This window comes from Pyrgilauda ruficollis, unplaced genomic scaffold, assembly GCF_017590135.1.
Source record: "Pyrgilauda ruficollis isolate IOZ18807 unplaced genomic scaffold, ASM1759013v1 scaffold66, whole genome shotgun sequence".
Lineage (NCBI taxonomy): Eukaryota > Metazoa > Chordata > Aves > Passeriformes > Passeridae > Pyrgilauda > Pyrgilauda ruficollis.
The window spans coordinates 1,975,678-1,997,255 of record NW_024528377.1 but is presented as its reverse complement, the minus strand read 5'-3'; the positions used below and the strand labels follow the sequence as shown (position 1 = coordinate 1,997,255).

The following is a 21,578-nucleotide window of genomic DNA, read 5'->3' as shown; positions in this document are numbered from 1 at the left end:
TTTTTTCCCTCCTTTGATTCTTGCTGGGCTATTCAATTTTGTATTGAATAGGGACCAATAGATGTGTTAAAGTTACTTGTTTTCCTCATACTGGATTGCTAAAATAGTGTCTGGGTTTTCCCTTCGAACAAACTTTTTGTAAGTGAAAGCAAATTCTAAGAGCTGTAACACCAAGGGAGTTATTTGAGAAGGGAATGACTAAGGCAAGGAAATTCAGATGACACTTCTGAGCTTCCTATTTAAGTGATTTATAGGAATTTATACCACTTGAAAAAGGCTCATGGGGAAAAAAAAATCAGCTTTACATGTTAATTGCTGTAACATAAAAGAAACTTTTAGAAGTGGGATCATCAGGATGGCAATTACTGACATAATCTGGGAAATGGGTTCTCACTGGAGAAGCACTGAGATCACAGCTGCCTCTTGCTTAGCTCCCGTTGGGTTAGACTGGATTCCTGTTGGAGCAGGAAGGCTCCCAGCCTGAAGTCTGGATCTCTGCAGGGACTGTCCCTTTGTTACTAAGCTGTCCTAAGAGTCCTGCATGGAATTGAAAAACAATTCCTTTACCACCCCTTTTGAAGGGATGGAGGGATGCTTCCCATGGCTGCAGCCCCTCAGCTCTGTCCAGCTCATCTCCATACTGTGCTTTGCAGGAATATTTTGACATTCATGAGCTAGTTCAGTTCTGGCTCAGTTTTGCCTCAGATTTCTGTAACAAATACTAAGAACTTAACAGAACATAAGGAGTTAGGCAGAATTGAGGACACAGAAGTATTTAAGTGAATATATCCAAAAAACTATTCTTCATTTTTAATTTAAGGAAAAAACCCCACAGGTTAGACACAAAACTATAAAATACACACAATACAAAATAAATTTTAAGACAAAAGAACAGATTCTTTTCTGAGACATTAAATTTTAAAAAAGCTGAGATAAAAGATTTTTTGACAAGTAAACTTAGATGGATGGGAAGATGACAAAGGAGAAAGGCCTGGATGTATTTACATCTCACAGGCTGTTATCCAGGGGAAAGAAACAGGGTCAATGTCAGCCTCACCAACACTGCTCCTGGAAGATGACTCCCTTAGTCTGTTCAGTATTTCACTGTGGTTAACCTGAGCTACCTGTGCTTCAGCTTAAACCCACACAAGTACATCTCACAGTTGTTTTTGCTCAGCCTCCCTTAACTCAGATAAAATTTCCACTCTAAAACAGCATCTGCTGAGGCTACAGTTCTTCCTCCTCCAAAATAATCCTTTATTTCCTTGTGTGTCACTATCTATATCTTCAGTTCACATCTTCCTGGTGCAAACAGCACTGCAGCAGTGTGTCACAGAATACACCAGATTCCCCTGATTCTGTGATTCTGTATTCAGTCCCACATTTCTTAAAACTGTAAAAAAATCCCAAATTCCATTCTTGGTCTGCTCTTCCCCCTGCGCTGCTGCTGCTCTCTCCCAGTAGAGAATCAGGAAGAGTTATGGAGACTCTCAATTTAAACATTTATCCCACTTATTCTCAGCTATTCCACTTGATTTCTGAATGACCATGGAAATGCAGCTGCAAAAGAATGATGAGTGGGGAAAAAAAAAATCTTTAGGCACATTTATCAACCAGGTAGAGACAGCCCTAATCTAGCTGAAATTTAAGGCACACATCTTTAATACACTATTTACAAGGAAATGTTCAAAATGTGTATTAAAATGGCAATGCAAATGTCACCATGTTATCTAAACCTATTTTCCAAACCATGCCTGTGACTTTTATCCAGTGCAATAGAATCAGCACAGCTGGAGGGCATTTTGAAGGCACGAGTGGATGAGCCACAGTAATTTTTCTGCCATCCATCAGTGAGAATTCAGTGTAATGCTTTTCCCCAAGGAACAGAATCACTGCCTGCTCTTTCACAGGGGTGGCCACTACTCCTGGCTTTTTTCCACAGAGACTGGAAGCAATATTCCACATCTGCTGGGCAGTGCTGCATCCCAGCAGCACAGGAAGGTCCCAGCACTAAGCCATTTGCAATACAAGGATGAGGATAGTGCTGGAAATGCAGTCTCAGTACTACTCTGCATAGGACCACCTTCCATCCCTGTATTTCAAACAGGGCAGGTCCCAGGCAGAGCCTAACAGTCCTCCAAAGATTGGTCCATGTCCATCACCTCTGCTGGATAGCTCCAGCCAGAGAGCCTCTGGATGTCCTGGAAAAACAGCTGCTTCTGGAGGCTCTTCAGACTGCTCAAAACCTCTGGAGAGATTTCATGGAAGCCCCCCTGTTGTTCCTGATCCTCCTCCTCCTCTTCCTCCTCCTCCAGAAGGTCCTCAGGAGGCAGAGGGGAGCACCTGGAGATGTAGCCCTGGTCTGACTGCACTGACTGTCTCTGGTCTTTGCACTGCTCCTCAAAGACCAGCTGGTGCTGCTTGTCAGCCTCCCCCTGGCAGAGATACGGCTCTGAAGGAATGACACTCTGCTGATAAAGGGGGTACATGAGTCCATTCAGATGGTCACTCAGGTCATCTGACAAGTTTGCAGGACTCTGGTCAGCTACTGAAGCTTCAGAGCCATCGTGGAGGATGACGTTATTCCTCATTGGAAAGCTGGTCTCCAGAAGAGGAACTCCTTCCATACAGTCCTCATTGCTCAGCACATGGTGACTGAGTATATTTCTATCTTCCATGGAAGAGACTGGCTCCACTACCTGAATTGGAGGAACATCCAAAGGAAGGACCACAGTCTGGGAATTTGGATGCCCACATGGATTAAGCTGAGGCTGCAGCTTGCAGCATGCACTTTCACCTTCATGCATGTGCAGGTTGATGGCGTAACAGCAGCTGGGGTCAGGCTCACGTGGGTGCAGCTGGTGTTTCACAATTCCACCTGGCTCACTCAGCAGTGAATCCACCTGGCTCTCTCTGTTCAGGGAATGCAACTCCTCATCACTATCCAAACAGATGGTTTCACTCTCAAACCAGTCTGGGTGCTCAGTCTGCCAATTCTTGAACTTCTCTATGGCCTCTTTCAACTTCCTCCCACTGGGGGTATCGATGTAATTTTCAGCTGTGATTTCCTGGATTCGATGGATCCGCCCAGGTTCAAACTTCTCCAGATCCTGAATCCGAAAATAAACATCCTCAAACTTGTCCATCAGTTGGTATCTGGATGTGACATTGAACAGATCAGGTATATCTCTCTCACTACTTATTCCCTCGAAGTAGCAAACTATGTACATTCCAAAACAGGCTGGCTTCTTGAAATCTGGCAGGATCAGATTCAAGGCTGGGGTGAACAGGTCTCCCACTGGCTTTTGCTGATCTTGCTTGAGACACACGGGCTCACTGCCGAGCATGGCCTGCCATTTGGCCTGGGTGCCCCGGGAACACAAGATGATGATCTTTGAAGACAGCTCTTCCATTTCCTTCTTCTGCCGCGTGAGCCAGGGTAAGGGCCCCAGCTCCGAGATGTGGTGGTCTTCCAGCAGATCCAAGGCCACAGCAGTGCCACAGACTGTCATCAGGAACTCAGCAAACTTCAGCACCACGTCCACGTAGAGCAGGTGATCAGCAGAGTACACAATCCAAACCTTCCGCAGCTTCAGGGGCGGCAGGGGCAGCTCGGTGTACGGTGCTGATGGAAGACAGAGAAATATTAATTACAGCCACATTCCCCCAAATTGCAATGGTGTGAGTCAGCACTAATCAGCACAGGAGGGTATTAACAAAACTTTTAAGCTTTTATGCTATTTTGGCAACGTATGTGGACAACATCTCATTTTGTAAATTTAATGTGAAAGTGCAGACACAGTGAAGCTGTGATTTATGAGAATGCCCAGATGATTCATCAACTTTCACCTCACAAAAACACTGCAGCAGCTTCAAGAGGTTTGCAAATATTGCTGTATTCTCTGGTGGAGAGCTCAGTGCATCCATCCCAAACCAATCTGCTGTTGTTATGGCCTAGATGATTACCAAAGCTTCTTCTGCTAGTACATCCTTGGCTGGCTCAAATGTCTCCCCACATTCCAAAGCAATTATCTCCCATCTCACAAATACGGCATTTCAAATTCCATATACAAAGCTTCTTTTAGCTAAACAGGAAGATCCTAAGGCTAGCTTTTGGTTCCAAGAAGCATCTATAGAGTAGTTAGAGCCTACAAAAGCCCCTTCTGGGCAACTGTGTGAGACCTGCATGACAGGTGCTTGACAAAACCCAGAGGCATCTTACCAGCTTGCAAACCGTCGTGGTTGCATTTCCCTCGCCGGCGCTCTGCAAGAGAGATAGTCACTGTCAGTTCTGAAAGCAGGAAGTAAGATTAAATGCTTAAAATCACACCACCTTCCACAGATTAGGTTAAAAAAATATCTTTAACTGTGTAGGGAGATAAAGCTGTAAAGAGGGAGAAACCTAATAAAAAACCATGCTGAATGAATAAAGACTCCTCTACAGCCAGTTCTTGCTGTATTTTTCCTTTGAGAGGAGACAATGCACTCAAAATGAGCTTTCAGCATCTTCCCCAAATCCTGGAAGTCTCAAGTACAGAACCCCCAACTGTCCTGTGACCTCTTTTAGGTCACCTCCTGAGGCTTTTTAAATATATCTTTTTCTTAAGAAGCTTCTCTGAAGAGGTGAATAAAATGTCCCTAGCTGCATCTTATAGATGAATTTGATGCTAAGAAATTTTCCAAAAGATTACCAACTCTTCCTCTCATGTAAAAAGAAAACAAAACAAGCAGTGAGTTACACAGCTTCCCTGAGATAACTGCCTCATGGCTGCAGCACAGAAACTAGGAGTTCGCCCTTAAGTACCCAATTTTCCAAGCTGCTTGATGTCAGTCTCTGTCCTGTGTTTTGTTTTTCCCTTCCACTTAATTGAAAAACCTTATCTAATCTCGCAACAGTACAAAATTAATTTTGCAGAGACTTTGGGGAACAGGGGGAAGACTACAGTGTGGACAAACAGGAAGCTCCTGTTCTGCAACACTCTTACGCAATGCAGAGGAAAAATAAGTGCAAAAATCTGCAGCAATCTGCAGGAAACAAAGGGCTGAACTATGAAATTCCTCTTTCCTCTCATGAACACTGAAGTGCTATGAACATGGAGCATCAGAGAGGATAACCTCTGGAAGGCTTTACTTATGTAGTGGATGGTGTAAGTCCTATAAAGTAAAACAGGAGATGTTTTCATAGGCATTATCTCAGTGGCAAGGCATCAGAACAGCAAGGCACAAAACCACAATAGGAATAGGTACAGAAGGAGAAAAAAAAAAAATTCTTTAGCATTGGAATTTTTTTCTTCCTGGCTGGTATGAGTCTCACCTGCTCGTTTTTTAGTCATACACAGCACAGCTGTTATGACTGATCCCACCAGCAACACAGAGATCCCAGTGATACACCAGTAGAGCCATATCATCATATCATCTGCAAAACAAAACCACTCCTCAGACACAGAGTTTCACCAAAGAGCAGAAGGTCCTTGAGCAGCAGAAGCCAAGGGAGGAGGACCCTGGCTTTGCTGAACAGACCAGTACTTTCCCCTTAGAATCCACAGGCACTTCTCCAAACCAATTCCTGCTTGCATGGTGGTGCTTACACCATAAACTTGCTCCACACAAAGAACCATATGTGCAGCACCCTGCAAACACAGATCAAGAACCTTCCCCTAAATAGCAATGTTTACCCAGCTTTGACAGGCATGCTGCCCATGTCCTGCCTGCTCATGTAATCTAGGTTAAAAAAAATTTAAATATCACTATTTTGGGTCATGAATTTCAGTTTACAGGTGTTTTTCAATTTTTTTTTTTTCAATCTTGGGCAAAAGATCCTTACAGGTGTTGCAGCCAAAAAAAAGATGTCACATCATTATGCACAAGTTATCTTGACATTCATAAAAATGAATATATGCATGCTATTCTCTCCAAAAGCTGCTTTATATTATGCAAATTTTTTAACACTGAGCAAAGTGACAGAAAGTATTTTATATTAAGACTCTTCTTGTCAAAACTGCTTCTCAAAGAATTCTATGCAAGTGAAGTGTCTATCAAAAAAATTGCTCTTTAAGGTTCACACTGCATACAAATACTTGCCTCATTAAATCATGGTGAAGTCATTCTTAGCACAATTAATTCTGAACTCAGTGTTACAAGGGGACTGCTAAAGAAATTTTAGACACCAGGCTCTCATCTCCATCAGAGAGATTTATTGCACATATTGATTATGATACCTGGCTGGGTGAGCTTGGTGGCTCAAAAGAGGGACCCTGAGCAAACAAGTCCCTGAATAATTAATTAACCCTTATGACCTAAACTCTCCATCTCTCACATGATGTTCCAGACCAAGAGCATTATTAGGCTCTGGGGTCTCCTTGCTCTTTGCTGGTTTGCTGTTTTGTTACCAAGTGGTTGCCAAGTGCTGATCTTCACATCCTCTGAGGTTTCAGTGGGAGCTTTGGTGGGTTCCCAATATGGTTGGTACAGTTCATGCACCACCTGTGTACCACTTGTGGGCTGTCCACTATTTTCAAATAACATAACATTTTCAACAAGAACATTTCCTGCCCATTGGGTCATTTGCAGGGAGGATCATTTCTCATTCTCCACAACAGGAGAAGAGCAGCAAAAAAAGTTTCAGGGTATTGGAAGAATTTCTTACCCGATGGTTCTGTACCTGCAAAAAACAAGAGTTTTGTTAAAAAGTCAGTTCTTAGCTGTAAAACAATGGGAATCTAATTTACAGAGAAGTGGTTCTCACTTGGAACTGGTTCACATGGGATGAAAGCAGAGTGTCTCAGACAGTCTGTGCCACAGTTTGCAAAGAATGGCTGAATCTGCAATTGAAAATAATCCAGAAAACAGAAGTTATTCTTAAAAGAAATTTTGTTCCCTGCTTTACTTTCTTCCTGCCTCAATGTTCCTTGTATTTTAGGACAGAGACACAGAGTTCCCATTTCCCTTCAAAAACCAGATTAATCAAGAATTCTTACAGCACACATGACAAAGGCTGTGAGCTCCTGAGGTTGCACATTTGCCATTCTCACTCCCATAATCTCTGATTTGGCAGCCCTGCACTAAGGAAAAGCCACTGACTAGGGAGAATACCTATATAAAAATTCTTACAGCCATAATATTCCCCTGATGCAGGTAATTACAGATCAGCCGATCTCAGAACAAAACACTGTGAAAAAAACCCTGACATTGCTAAGGTGCTCACTGCCTTGATTGTGAAGGAAGGACACAGGGACAACAGTGTGATCCCACCTGTACTTTGTATCTGCAGCAAGCTTTTATGTTCTTCTCGATTTTGATTGTGACATTCACCTGCTGTTGTAGTCCATCCTGCAGAAATCAGATGCAAGTTATAAGGGAAGGAAGAATACTGAATGAAAGCAGGAAAAAAAGAGAAAAAGCTGTCATGAAAAAATGGAGTGGTCTAATGAAGCAGAAGCTATGTTTTTCCTTTTGAACAAGAAGCCCACAGAGAGAACAGCATGGGTAAAGGATCTGGCCACCATCTCTGCACGTGCCCTGTGTGACAGACGTGGTAATGCAATTAAGACACTGCACAGGTAACAGGAAATAATTAGGGATGTACCTCGTACAGCTTCAAAGGAGTTAAACTTACAGTCTCTTAACAATGTAGATGTCTTCAGCTTTGTAATGTGTAAACATTAACAAGCTTCCTTGTTTAATTAAAAGCAACTGCCAACACTACTTCTGACACTAGAACAGGCAAGTAAGTAGCCCCTGCTACCTGCTGTACACAATCAATATCATGATAACCTAATTATTCAAAGAGATTAGCAGATACAAGCTCCAAAATGAGGTGTATTCCCTTCCACCAGGGAAATACTCACACAGCTGTCCCATCTGTGTCAGTCATAGTTTAAATATATCAGTGCATGCAGCACTAAGGGTTTTAAGTGTTAAGGAACAGAAAGATTAAACAAACTGAATGCCAACATATCTGCCCTCACACAAGGAAGGGTGGAGAGTGATTCCAAATATTCAGGATTTCTACTCCCTCAAATGCCTGCAGGAAAACACTTTTTATATTGGTGCACAGTCTGGACACTTTGAGCTTCTCAGCAACACAGACTGCAAGACCTACAGAAACTGATTCTCAGCCTGAATGAAGCATCTGTTAGTAAATCAGTCATCCTTTATATAAAAAATTTAATTAACACCTTCCTGTGATCATCTTTGATGAAATACTTCAACGATTTATTGAAGCTTTGCATCTCAATTTTGGTTAATTTGCTTAGTCTTAGCACCCCAGGCACTGGCTCGAAAAAGGTAATAAAGCCCAGACAATCAAATACAAAATTTGACTTTGCAGGTGTTTATAGGCTGCTTAATACATTATAAAACCTCTTTTTTGATCTTTTATCCACAAATTCCTCTTTCCAAAGACAATTAAAAAAATAATCCCTTGAAAATTGTTCAAATGTCCTGGTGTAAAATACAACATCCTGATTTAGCAAGCATTTAAGATGTTTGCCTAAATCTCCAGAGCAGGTATGACTTGGGAAGGGACCTACCTCAGTGAAATCCTGTGTGATCATTTTACACCTCTTGTCATTCAGGTAGCTGGTCACGTGGATTTGGTACCGGGCTGGCTCCATCCATGGGTGGAATCTCACGAGCAGAGTTGTATCATCCAGACTTTCACCCTGGATCCTGGGTTCCCACAAGCTGCCTGGAAGTAGGAAAGATATTCCCACGTTTCTCAACTGTCAAATATTCCAACAGAGCGCCCACATCTATGTGACTCAAAAATTTTTACCTGTCTTTATGCATGGGATGGTTCTTTTCATCAGAGAATCACTGCAGTCTGCAAGAAAGACCATCAGCAGCTAGTCAGAAACATTGTACTTCCATTTAGGAAAAAACCACATTTTTTTTTAGAAGTCAGAGGCCTAACCAAGCTCTCCTAAATGAGTAGACACCTTTGTTCTAAAGCAGTGGCAAAATTCTGTATAAGAAGAGTACTGGTTTCCAGCATATAAACCAATCCCTACACTGATATGTGGTGTTTGGCTCTTTTTCTTCTCAGAAGAGAGAAAATGAATGAGACTAAAAACATACCACACTTAATAGCACAGCAACAATGTAACACTGGTGCAGAAAGGGTCACAATAGTGGAATTAAAACTTCATATTCATCACCCACCTTGTAATCACACCTCAGCAATAGATTCCTCCAAAGGCATTCTGACACAGAAAATCAGGAGATTGGAATCTTTCTTAATCCTAAAACACTCTTCCACATTTCTAATTCCCTTTATTTAGCAGATTGGCCCTGCTTTTTGGGACTTTCTTCAGAGTTAAATCTGGAGTTACACATTCAACATTTAGCAATGTGGGATTTACAACTCTCAGCCTTAAATTACGTCTCTCCTCCAGGGTTTGGACAAAGGAAAAGTAACAACTCCCTGCTTAGACAGTTGAGATAAAACATTTCACATCTCAAATTTCCAACTTTCAAAGTTACCAATTTAAACTTTACAAAGTTTATGAATTTACAGTGTCTCTGCAATTCATGTGTAAGCTCTAACCAGCAAAGCTCCCTGCAGCTGCTGAGCTTAACACCACAGATTAGGTTTCTGAAGAACAGTAGAGGATAAAAGTCAGGAAGTTCTTAGTGTGAACAGGCAGAAGAAAGGCTAAGAGGGCTGAAAATGAAGTGCTCCCTCTTGGCTGACACGCTCCACACTTTGCCATTTTATAACTACAAAGTCAGCTTGACAACTATAAGCAAGTTAAAAAAAAAAAGCTAAGAACCAGTTTTCAAGATCTGTATCAAGCACCAAATATTTATGAAGCAGTCAGTGCAGCCAGAGGGATTGCAGATGCCCAGCAACCTTGGGGAACACAGTAAAAATTCTTTTAGTGATAGGAAAATTTTCACATCTACAAGAAAGGGTCAGGCACCCAGCACTACCAAGTTTCTTGGTAAATTATGCCTAACTGTGCCTTTGAAATTGAACTTCACATGTCTAAGATTTAGTACTAGAAGCCAAACTTCTGATTTGGAAATTCTGGCCTGTAATTCCAGCTGCCACAAGCAGAGAGGCAGCTCTGAAAGATTTTAAATTAAGTAAAAGCAGCAGTGATGTCAGGTCCACAAACCCCCACATTGCTAAACTCAAGGCCTGAGTGAACTAAATCACCTCTTACCAGGCATTGTGACAGACGTGGACTTGCAATTGTAGTCTCCATTTACACCCAGTTTGGGCAGGTGATACACAGTCACTTGGTAAGTCTGGCCAGGTTCTACTTCAAAACGGTCAAAAGTGAAATTCCACTGAAAACAAAACACATCCACAAGGACTTTAAAGGACAATGTTGCTCTTTAAGCACTGAAATTAACAGCTGACTTGGCCCTGTTCCACTGTGTTCCCTCACCCCATGTAACCCTTTAACTGAAACTTGACCATGAAAAATTGGAACTCAAGTGTATTTAACATACCTGTCTCTTTATCTGTCTCAATTCTTCTGTTTAGAATTCATTTTTAATTGGGATCTTTGAGCTGATAAAACAGTTTTATGCCAAACCATTTTGTGGAACTCCCACCAAACTACATTCTGAACTGAAAGGAGACTAGACTAGAATATACAGTTTCAAGATGGAAATTTCAGTCTAGCATAAATTTTGTAGGACTCCGCAAGTGCTAAGCATTTAGAATTGCATTTATACATATGTAGTTCTGTACCTGGCCATTCCATACATATATTTTCAAATCTGTACTGTTTTCTGCATCAGCAATGCTGTGCAAATTCTGGGAGAGGCACTCTGGGAGAGTGGTATTTGGTAAGTGGGAAGCCAACTGTGGCCAAATTCTGTGTGGTTAAGGAATGAATTCCTTATTGTTTATATTCCTTACTGTTGTGGATGCCCAGCACTTTTCTGATGAGTTTCCTAGAAGGAATGTAATCTGAATGACCACCCCCAAGGCTGGTGCTTTCCTCCACAACAAGAGAGTACAAGAAAGAAGAGGAAGCAATAGCAAGAGTTGAGTTTAAAAGCTATACAATGTCATGCTCTCGAGCAGAATGCAAGAACCCCTACAATTATTTGCTTTAAGCAACCTCCTGAGTGATAACACATGCCAGGCAACTAAAAGCAGCAATTCTTAAAAGCTAAAGGATGGGCAGAGTGAAAGAGAAATGGGAAATGACAGCAGATCTCAAGTCCGACACAGACTCCAAGCAGTCTGTACTTTTTAATCAATAACCTTGCCATAAAACAGCGAAAGCAGAAACAATTCCACGGACTAGAAAACGTAATTTGGAGCCCTCTGCACTCACCCGGCCTCCGTCTGGACGGACCTGAAGAGGCAAATTGTTCTGGAAGTCAAACTGGGCACAGATCTGCTGATTGCTGTTCACCTGCATGACGGCGAGCTCGGCCCCTTCCAGACAGCGGATGCTGGCTGCAGGGACAGAGGGACAAAGCGTTCATCTTTCCCTCTCCCCTGCACACGGAGGGGCTGCAGCCCCCCAGAGAGCACCACTGTGCCTAGCCTTGCCACAGTCTAAGTGCTTTGAGGTGCTGAGCATCCCAACACAGACACAGAAAAGCGAGCATGCAGGGTTGACTAACAGCACTCTCAGCCTAAAGGCCGTCCTGCAAGGCAAAGCTACATCTGTGCAAACAAAGGAGCAGAGGAGAAGGTGACTGCGTTCTCCACACGCCCCGGCAGTTCCACAGATGTGGTACTGTGCTGAGGCCTCTCACAGCTGCCTCGTGCCAAAGTAAACATGCCTTTATTTTGGTACACACGGTCCCAGTGGGAAAGCTGACAAGCACAGGTGAGTTCAGTGACGGGGTTACCTGAGTCACACCTGCTGCTACACTACCATAGCTACAGACCATAACTCTACAGCCCTCAGACACAGCCCCTGCAGAAGGAAGAAACAAATGTGCTTAATTCTGTCTCAAAGAAGTGCAAAACCTCGGACAAGAGTATGCAAGGGAAGCATCATTTACAGACAAACAATCAAAGATATTTGGGGAGTGAGAAAATGTGACTTATTGGTAGCCATTTACTCCAACAATGAGACAATTATTGCTTTACCAAGGCACACAAAGATGAGATTACACCCGCCAAACAAAATTCAGCAGCCAACCTCCCCAATTTCAAAGATCTGCTCTCATGACTTGAAGTCATAATTCTCCTCCCTATCTGTTGGAACTCTGGATGCTGAGAATTTTAAACTTTCTGTGCTTAAAGGCACAGACCCACAAGCAAACACTGCATTTGACCTGAGGCTGTGAAGGCTTCCAAAATTGATTGATAGTACTGGGATTACAGGTGTGTAGTTGGCTAGAAGTGTGTGATATCACAGGGTGGAGAACTTTTGGGATTTTAGAATATAGAAATAAATATGAAGCAAGATGGAGGTTTTAGGGTGGAGGCAGGTTGTTCTTCTTTACCTTGTTCTTCCTTCTTCAGGGTTTGGGTGGCATTTTGTAATTGGGCAGAAAAGTCCACATTGGGGCTCTTTGGGATCAGTTACTGGGTTAAAAGGGAAAATAATCTAGGTGTCAGTTCTTAACTGGATAGTTTAGTCTTAAAAGACCTTGTAACAAGAGATAGTGAGCCATTTTGTGCCTCCTAATGAAAAACTGCCCAACTCACAGTAGTGAGACTGTTTTACTGACAAGAAATAATAAACACCTGAATCTGAACATGAAACTGCCATCTCAAGTGCCTTCAACTCAGACCCAAAGAAACTGATATCTATCCTTACTAGATCACACCTTTTTCCTCTGCTCCACGCTCAAATTAAACAACCACCACTTACCATCCGTGGCCACTTTCCACTCTATCTGAAGCACAGGGACCAGTTTTCCATCCTCCTTACGGAAAACATCAGAAGAAACGTGGAGACTGCTGGGAGCAGAGGGAGTCCAGGCAGTGACCTTCAGCCAGCTCGGCTCCATGCAAGTGCCTGTCCAGCAAATGACACCCACATTTAGACTGGGGGCTGAGGAAGCTCTGCTTAATTGCAATTATGATCTGCTCTTTGGGTCAGGTTTATTCTGAGGGGAAAACTGGGTGACAGGCTGCTTCCAGCTCAGAAAGAGAGTTTTCTGCATGGAAGTACTCTGTAAATTGCCTGTAATAATCTGAGTTTATTCTAGTAACTCCCACTTCCTCTTTTCCTTAAAATCTGTTAGCACTTGTCACAATCAGTGCAGTCAGGCTGAACAGGTCAAGCAAATTTATTCAGTATCTCCTTCAACCTTCTGCTGAAACAGACCTATGTTAGTGCTAATTTCCAGCCTTCCAGTGATAAGAAATCTGTCAGATACCCAGGGAAATCGTTCCAATAGTTAATTACCTTCCAATAGTTAATTACCTTGGTTAATTACCAAACTGCTTTTCCTCAGATTTGAATATACATCTGAATTCAGCTTCCAACAACTGCCTGTTATGCCTTGCCTAAATTAATGAGCTCCCTGGACAGAAAAATAAACTATGCTTGTCAACAGAGTGTTAGGGAGAACTGGTCCTGCAAAGTCATCAGAAAGTGGAATCAGGTATGACAGGCATCAGACAGACATGATCTACTTAGGCTTTTGTAACACATTTGACTTCTCAAAGCATGTTAAAAATACCACATTCAGGCCCCTTTAAAGTACATTTTGGGTCTATTTTGATGGATATGTGGTGGAAACAGTGGAAAGTGGGCACTATCCCTTCAGTCAAACAATATGGCTTTAGGCTTAGGAGTAATTAGACAATGCTCAAAAAAATATCTACAAAAACCCTGACAAGAATAAAGTACCTTTCAGCAAAGACTGTACTAAACACTAAAAAAAACCAATTTCCCCTAGAGCAGAAAAACATATCAAAAGCCATAAAAGAGAATTTAAACCAAATATTTAACTTAGGCAGCATTTTAATGGTGGTGCTGCATTTTGGCTTAGCTGTGTTGTCAAGCTGTATTCCAGTGGCTGTGTGCCAGTGGGAAATACCAGCCAGCCTGATCCCACCCAAACCCCCTTCTGCACAAGAAGTTTTAAATCTGGTTAGTTTTAGTTTCAGCACGGTCCTCCTCTCCCTGACCTGGCAAGCCAAACAAAAATACTGCAAAAAAATACTACTGGCTACAAAAGTACTCGTGTCAGTATGACACAGGGTTGGGCACTGAGGCAGGAACGAGCTTGCTTAGAACAAGGGCTGCAAGGAAAAGCCAAGGAGCTCTGCAGAGCTGCCCAGCTGCCTCCAGGTTCCAAATGGATAATTTCAGAACATTTTCCTTTTTTTTTAAAGAATATTTTTCACAACGTTACCCATAATTATATTAAGGTCTTTCTGATGCATGCCATTGCTAATACTTGGTCTCTTACACCCAATAATTTACATTAATTGCTCTCAACTGCACCCCTCTATGCCCCTTTTTAAATTCTAGTTCATACACTAATTTTTCATCAAGTACTATCACAATGGCTTGTAATTAACATTTACTGGCAAACTTGTCCTTCAATTCCCATTTCTTTAAAAACGGATGATCCCAGCTTTAAATAGAAACTAAACAAGATGGGTTGGGTTTTACTCATGCCACTGCCTATCCCCAAACTCTGTCCCAAAAAAGACAAAAGTTTCCATTCCTCTTCTAGTTGGAGCTTATAATGGATCAAACTGGAAACTCACAAAGCAGGGCATGATAGCAGTGTTTCTCTTTACAACTCTCTGATTCTAGCAGGAAAAACATGCCAGTATGAACCCAGTTAAAAAAAGAAAAGAAAAAAATAGAAAATAAAAAAAAGCATGATCCAATGAAAAAACTGCAACAAAGAAAAAAATTACTTACTATTTCTTACGAGACAGTTTAAATCCTGTGGGGGAAAGAAACAAGAATATTACTCTCAGAATAAAATTAACAGCAACTTGCTTCTGCTCAGTGCTGGGAGAGGGGCAGGAAAAAACACTTCAGTGACGCACAAACTGGAAGAATTAACCATGATGGAAACACTGGACTGAGCTGTTAATCAAAAAACCAAAGACACAGGGCATGAAACCTGGGCACAATTTATGTGACATCTCTGAGATCATCCAGTCCAACCTATGACCAAACACTGCTGTGTTCAGGAAAGAAAAATTCATCAGAATTAGACACTTTCTTATTAAGAAAAAAGATGTCCTGATTGTAAAGAAGCAACCAGAAGCTTTGTGGGCTCTGCCTGGCTTCTCCCAGTGACGTTTTGTTTATACACCAGGGAGAAGCACGTCAGCTTGCTTGGTTAGTGTGATGAAAATCCCAGTGAGAAGGAAGCCTGAGGTTGTCACTGACATGGTAAATCAAGAGGAGGGCTAGGTTTGCTCTCACTCATTTCCCGTGACAAATAAAGCTGGATATTATCGTCAACCACTGCCACCATATAATTAATTTCAGTGGAACACGGAGGGCAGTTGGGTTTTTAAACTCTCTACAACTTCCTAAGGTCAACTGCAAGTGTATTTGGGGTTTAGTGTCCAAAGGCATATTTACATTTTTGGGGAAGGGTGCTTGAACAAGCCAGCTGTGCCTCTTTGGTAATGAAAATACCTCAGAGATCAATGCTCACAATTCACCTCACTTATCTGTTCCTTGGAAGCAAAGCAGGAAGATTTGGCATTAAGCTCCCCATGCTTCTATAAAGAATAAAACCTGAAAATCTCTTCCAGGCTTTTGCTACACAAGTCACAACAATACACACAGGTATAAATCCAGCCTTCAGGCATCCTTCACAAGAAACATATCCACACTCCAGTTACTGTACCACAAATGCACCCAAGATAGGGTATATTGAAACACAGCACCTGCAACCCAAATCCTTCACTAATGGGGAAAAAAAACAAACAAAAAAAAGGAATGAAAAGCAAAGAAGCAAATGCTGACGAAACCAAACCCAAACGGGCTAACTACAATCACTGAAAAAGAGAAAAACAAAAATTGTGAATACCTGTATGGAAGAATGGATTAAGCTATGAAAAAAATTAGTCCTAACATTTCAGACCCTTATCAGACTTTTTAAAGGTAAATTACATGGCCTGACAAAGCCCCTTACGTAAAAAGGTGCAGTGCTTTTATCTGAGATGGAGTTAATTTTCTTCACAGCAACTGCTACGGTGCTTTCCACTGAGGGCAAAGAGTGAGTGGCTGCTCTGAGATGAACCCTCAAGAGGAAACAAAAATAACTGGCAGCTAACCATAGGGATTTTTTCTAATGTAATGATTTCTGTTAAAGCCTATCACTTAATAGCCAGTCATTTTGTCCTTGTTCTGTTGCAGTCATCAGTAATTATTGTACATGGCACCACAACAAAGCCTTATAAAAAGTATAAGGCATTATTAGCCTGAAGAGCAGCAACATCTGCTTTCATTTGAGTGCTGGGGCTCTGCGTCATAGCTGACAACGCAAGCGAGGAAATGCTGCCTTTCCCCTTTTTTGTTTAATGATCAAGATGAACATTGATCCAGCACAGTGTACAAAGGGATCCTCTCTTCCTCCAGGTCTTTTATCCCAGGTGAAGCGTTCACAAGGATGTTCCTAGCCTTGATGAGGCTGTTGTGCCCTTTCTGACATTTATTAAAAACTCCAGAGCTCAATGAGGAGCCATCTGTCTGTTGATGAGGATGCAGAATCGACACTTGGTAATTAAAGCCTCTATTATCTTTTCAACACTGGGTTACTATGGGGAAAAACAACAGTATTTTATCTGGTATTTTATCACCAACAGTATTTTATCACCTTTCCCCTTGTAGTTTTCAAGGCACTACCTACACATGTGTTTTTCCAACCCTGCACCAACCTGTTTACCTGCTGTGCCAGCAACTTTTTTTTATGTGCAGCTGACTATACTGAAATGTTTTAAGCTGCCATCAGTTAGTCAAGCACTTAGCAGGTTTGCACAAGAAGAGGGGAAGGATTCTCCCACCACAAGGCACCAATTAAGTTCTTGATCCTCTCCCTTCCCAGTCCCCAAAGCACTACAGGGATGACATAAGAGCTAAAATGCTTCTAAGAACAACTCATCCACACAGGATGTCCTCACTATTGGCATAAGGAAGCAAAGATAAGCAAAGATAAAGTCACACTGCAGGCAGAGGTATAAGAAGCTCAAGGAAAGGCAAGTCCTAGAAAGCACTTGCCATGAAAAAGGAGATCCTTTTTGCAGAGAACCCAGGTGAACGGGTCTGGGCATAGCTGAGGGCACGCTTTTATACCAAAATGTGTAACTCCAGACAATGACATTCAAAAGCCAGGAAGCAATCAGAGCAAAAGACCAGTTTGGTTTGCAGCACAGTAAGTTAACCACTGTCAGATCTGCACTGGCTCCCTCCTCAGCACCTGAGGAAATACTTGTTGGTTTTTCCTTGTAAAGGTCCAACCAACACAAAACGTTACTTGATGCACTGGCTCATCCAGAGTAGATTAACAAAGCTCTGGACAGCAGAAATATTTAACCTAGTTTCCCTACTTGAGTGTGCTGGTTTTGGCTGGAATAGAGTTCATTTCCTTCCCAGTAGCTGGTAGAGGGCAGTCTTTTGGATTTGGGCTGGAAACAGTGTTGAATACAAGGCTTGCACAGGCCATTTCTGCTTCTCTAACACCCCTGCCACCAGAAGGCTGGGATGCAGGAATCAGGAGTGGACACAGCTGGGACTGCTGACCCCAGCTACCCACAGGGACACCGTAAGGCATCAAACTCAGCATACAAAGCTGGGGGAAGAAAGATGAAGAGGGGGATGCTCGGAGTGATGGTGTCTGTCTTCACGAGTCTTTGTTACGCATGATGGATCCCTGCTGTCCTGGAGGCAGCTGGACACCTGCCTGCCCAGGGGAAGTGGTGAAAAACAACTCCTTGTATGCCTGGCTTTTGCTTTACTTATTAAATGGTCTTTATCTCAACCCACACTTTTTCTCACTTTCACCTTTCTGATTCTCTCCCCCATCCCGTGGTGGGGATGTGAGTGAGCGGCTGTGCGGGGCTTGCTTGCCAGCTGAGCTTCAACCAGGCCTGACAAGCAAAGCTGCAGACATGGGAGGCATAAATATGAGAAGGAGATGATTCTGAGGTGATGCTGCAACGATTCTCAGCAGGACAGGCACAGTAAACACATCCTGTTTACTTGCTGTATTTTCACAAAAAGGTAAGCAACTGTTTCACTCTTTTAAAATTACTTTTGTTTTGCTTTTGACATAAAATGGAACAGACCATATGCTGCGGAGAATAAGAATCTGAATGAAATAAACCTGGGAAACTGATTAACAGCACCATCCCATAACAATTCAATTAAAATAATGGGAGGCAAAGATTTCCCAGCAGGATGCTGTGGCAACTAGAAAGAAACCACTGTGAGCCAGGCAAGTGTCCAGTTTTCCTTTAAGGAGTGGCTGCTGAATGGGAAGGGCTCCAGCTTTCCAAAATTTGGCTTTCACCTTTGAACCATTCTATGTAACTTCTGAGGATTGGATGATTTGAAGTTTACTGCAGCTTCCCTTTTCTAACCCCTTAGCAAAAAGCAGCAGAGATCAACACGTGAATTACAGGAATAAATGCTGAAGGATGATTTGTTTAAGGCTTGTAGGAAACCAGCATCTTTTACAAAATTGTTTTAATTTTTAAAGCGTTTTTCTCTACAGTTTCTAACTTTTTATCTTGCCCTCATATCAATTCTCAGCAAAATCAAATCCAAATTCAAAAGTTAAAATTTCGTCAAAACAATCAGCTCTAAAGTTATCTTTATAATATTTTCATAGTTTTGATCAGTAACCCTTTTTATGCTGAAGTTCAATAGCTTTGTTCATGAATCCTTTTCATGCCAAGGAGTTCAGAAATATTTTAACAGCACTCAGTGGGATCATGGGTTGTGTTAACATCCTACACAGCAGAAAGATGCCACAGAGGGGAATGACAGAGGTCAGTCAACAGCAAGGGCAAAATTAACACATTTGCAAAGGAGACCAGGGAAAAGTTGTCCTCACATGCACCACCATGGCTCATCTTCATGAGAGATGTTACACCAATTCTTCTCCAGAGACTTCCAGTGAAGCAAGCTGGCAAGATAAATTTCAGAGACCACACTACAGCTATCCAGCCCCGCAAAGACAGCAGGGTTATAACCACTGGCACTATAACCCAGGCATGCCACGTCCCAAAACAGCTACAGCACAACTGAACACAGTGATTTAACACTTGATGGTGAAAAAACAGATGGGTATTTAAGCTGTGGGATGTTTTTTCCCTGCACGTAGGAAAAAAGCCCCTGCAGATGACATGTAGAACAATGACTACTGGTAAGAGCTGGATTTGCAGCTGTGCTATTCAGCCCTACAGCTGTGGTGAATAAAGCCCATTAAGTGCATTTTCTGACATTTTAATAAGATGAGCTGTTAACAAGCACTTAGTTTTCCTTTCAGGTGTCTATTGATACTGATGTGACCCTTTCCCTCCACCACTTCATCTCCCAAGCAGCCTCTGCCACACCAGGGTTTTGCTGAGGAAGCTGCCCTGGCTCAGCCTGACCTGCTCCAGAGCTCAGCAACAGCAGCCTGAGCACGGTGGGCTGGACAAAGGAAGAGGGTCTCCCCCACCCCGCTCAGCTGCAGCTCTGCTGTTGAACCGCACCACAGCCACACGTTGGGAGGGTTACCAAATCACCCTCTGAAAACAGCACAGCCCACAGAAAGGGAAGGGGGAACTGCTTTCAACTGTCACGGATTCAGTTGATGGGGCTTTTTCCTACATGAGTCAGCAGCTTCAAAACTGCTCAAAGAGGCTGCTCCTGGGCTCAAGCCGACTCCTTTTTCTTAAGTCTATCTGCACTTTGGAAATTGGCTTTTTGACAGAAAGGGCCAACACAGCAGCACTTTCACACAGCATGTGGCAGCCCAGCATTCATGCATGCTCTGTGTGCACACCGGAGCGCAGGGCAACACAGCTCCTCTGTGAAAGCTGGGGATGTTCTGGTGAGCCCCTCACACAGTTACTGCGGTCACATTTCCTAAAACAAGAGGGACAGACAGCAAGACAAAGTCAGTCAGAGCCCAACCATCCAAGGACTTGCAGAGACTCTTTAATATATGACTGTCAATCTCTGTGACTAACAGGGTTTGGGATATCACGGTTATGCGAGATGTCTAAGCAATATTGTAATTTTCCATTTGCCAAAGTTTACGTTTTGTAACTCTACAATGTCCAGCCTAAAGTAAAATTGCAGAACTGGTCTGTTTTCTTGGGGTCTCTTTAAACAGGAGAGGAGGCAGCAGAGCAGAGGTCTGGTAAAACATGGATAAGGATATTGTCAAACATTAGGAGAAGTGTCAGACTAGACAAAAGACAGGAAATGTGTACAGGAAAAGATTATAGAAGCTTTCACCCCAAAGGACACATTTTGTTTTACATTTAGTATAGCTGTATCTGACTGCCTTTTTCAGACTGCTGAAAGAGCACCATGGCAAATAAAGCTGTCCAGCTTAGATGAAAACTGCCCATTTTCCTGTCTCACTGCTATTGTTAACAGAATTAAAAAGCAAAAGCAGATCTCCCTCCTACACACTCCTTGTAGGTATCTGAAACAACAAACAAACAAAAAAACCACGCCAAAACAAAACAACAAAAAAGCGACCAACAAAACAAATCCAGAACAATCCTCAAAAACCACCAGAGAGAGTGACCAGCTAGGAGTTCATACTCGAAGTTCGCTCAGGTTGCTTGGTTCACTTTTTACAGCGCCACTGCATCGGCAGCTCCTGCCTGGCTGGTTTCCCAGGGAGAAACCAACCAAAACCCGCCCGTTCAAAAACCTCCAGCACATGTAATGCCTAATTCCCCGCGCACCCCTAAAACCCCCCTCATCTACAAGGAACTGGTTAAAACTTTTAGGGCATTGGGCAACGTCAGCTCTTAGCAAAGACTCACATCCTGCTCGGGGACTGCGGGCGCTTCCAGCGCGGCTCAGCCCCGGCCCCTCGGAGCTGCCGGTGGCCGGGGCAACCCAGCGAGGTGTGCGGGGCTCCCCGGGACAGCGACACCGCCCGGGACGGCGGCACCGCCCGGCCCCGCGCCCCACAGCGGGGCGGCCGCTCCCCGTCCCACCATCGCGGCTCCCCGCTCCCGCCCGGGCCCGGCGCTCCCGGCGCCGCTTACCGGCTGCGAGCAGGTGAAGGGCGGCGCGGCGTCCAGCAGCAGCCGCAGGGCCGCGGCGGCGGGCGGCCGGGGCAGCAGGAGCGGCAGCAGGAACAGCAACAGCCGCGGCCCCGCGCCCGCCATCGCCCCCGCTCCGCCACCCGGCGCTTCCGGCGGCTGGGCCGGGCCGGGCCGGGCCGCGGGAGCGCCGAGCGGCTCCTCCCCGCCGGGGACAGCGCCGTCCTTGGGCTGAGCTTGGCGTTAAAGAGCCAAACCTGGTTCAGCCTGCGGGCCGTCGTCCTGTTCCCATGTCGGCGGGTACCGAGGTCTGCGTGCTCGTCGCAGAATCGCCGGGGTTGGAAGGGAGCGCTGGAGATCATCCCTTCCAACACCGCTGCCAGGGCAGTCACCCGGAGCAGGTGACACAGGAACGCGTCCGCCTGGGTTCGGGATGTCTCCA

The 21,578-nt window shown here is 43.6% G+C and overlaps 1 protein-coding gene across 1 annotated transcript; it reads right to left on the bottom strand.

Moving 5' to 3' along the window:
- Positions 1-294: 294 nt before the first annotated feature.
- Positions 295-21,268, bottom strand: IL17RA (interleukin 17 receptor A). The gene is made up of 13 exons (XM_041484498.1): positions 21,140-21,268; positions 14,817-14,841; positions 12,801-12,947; positions 11,301-11,425; positions 10,170-10,296; positions 8,777-8,824; positions 8,532-8,689; positions 7,252-7,329; positions 6,746-6,821; positions 6,647-6,661; positions 5,315-5,416; positions 4,223-4,264; positions 295-3,625 (listed from the first exon to the last, which is right to left on the bottom strand). The coding sequence occupies exons 1-13, from the start codon at positions 21,260-21,262 to the stop codon at positions 2,127-2,129; spliced, it is 2,565 nt and encodes an 854-aa protein (XP_041340432.1). The 5' UTR covers positions 21,263-21,268; the 3' UTR covers positions 295-2,126.
- Positions 21,269-21,578: the final 310 nt, after the last annotated feature.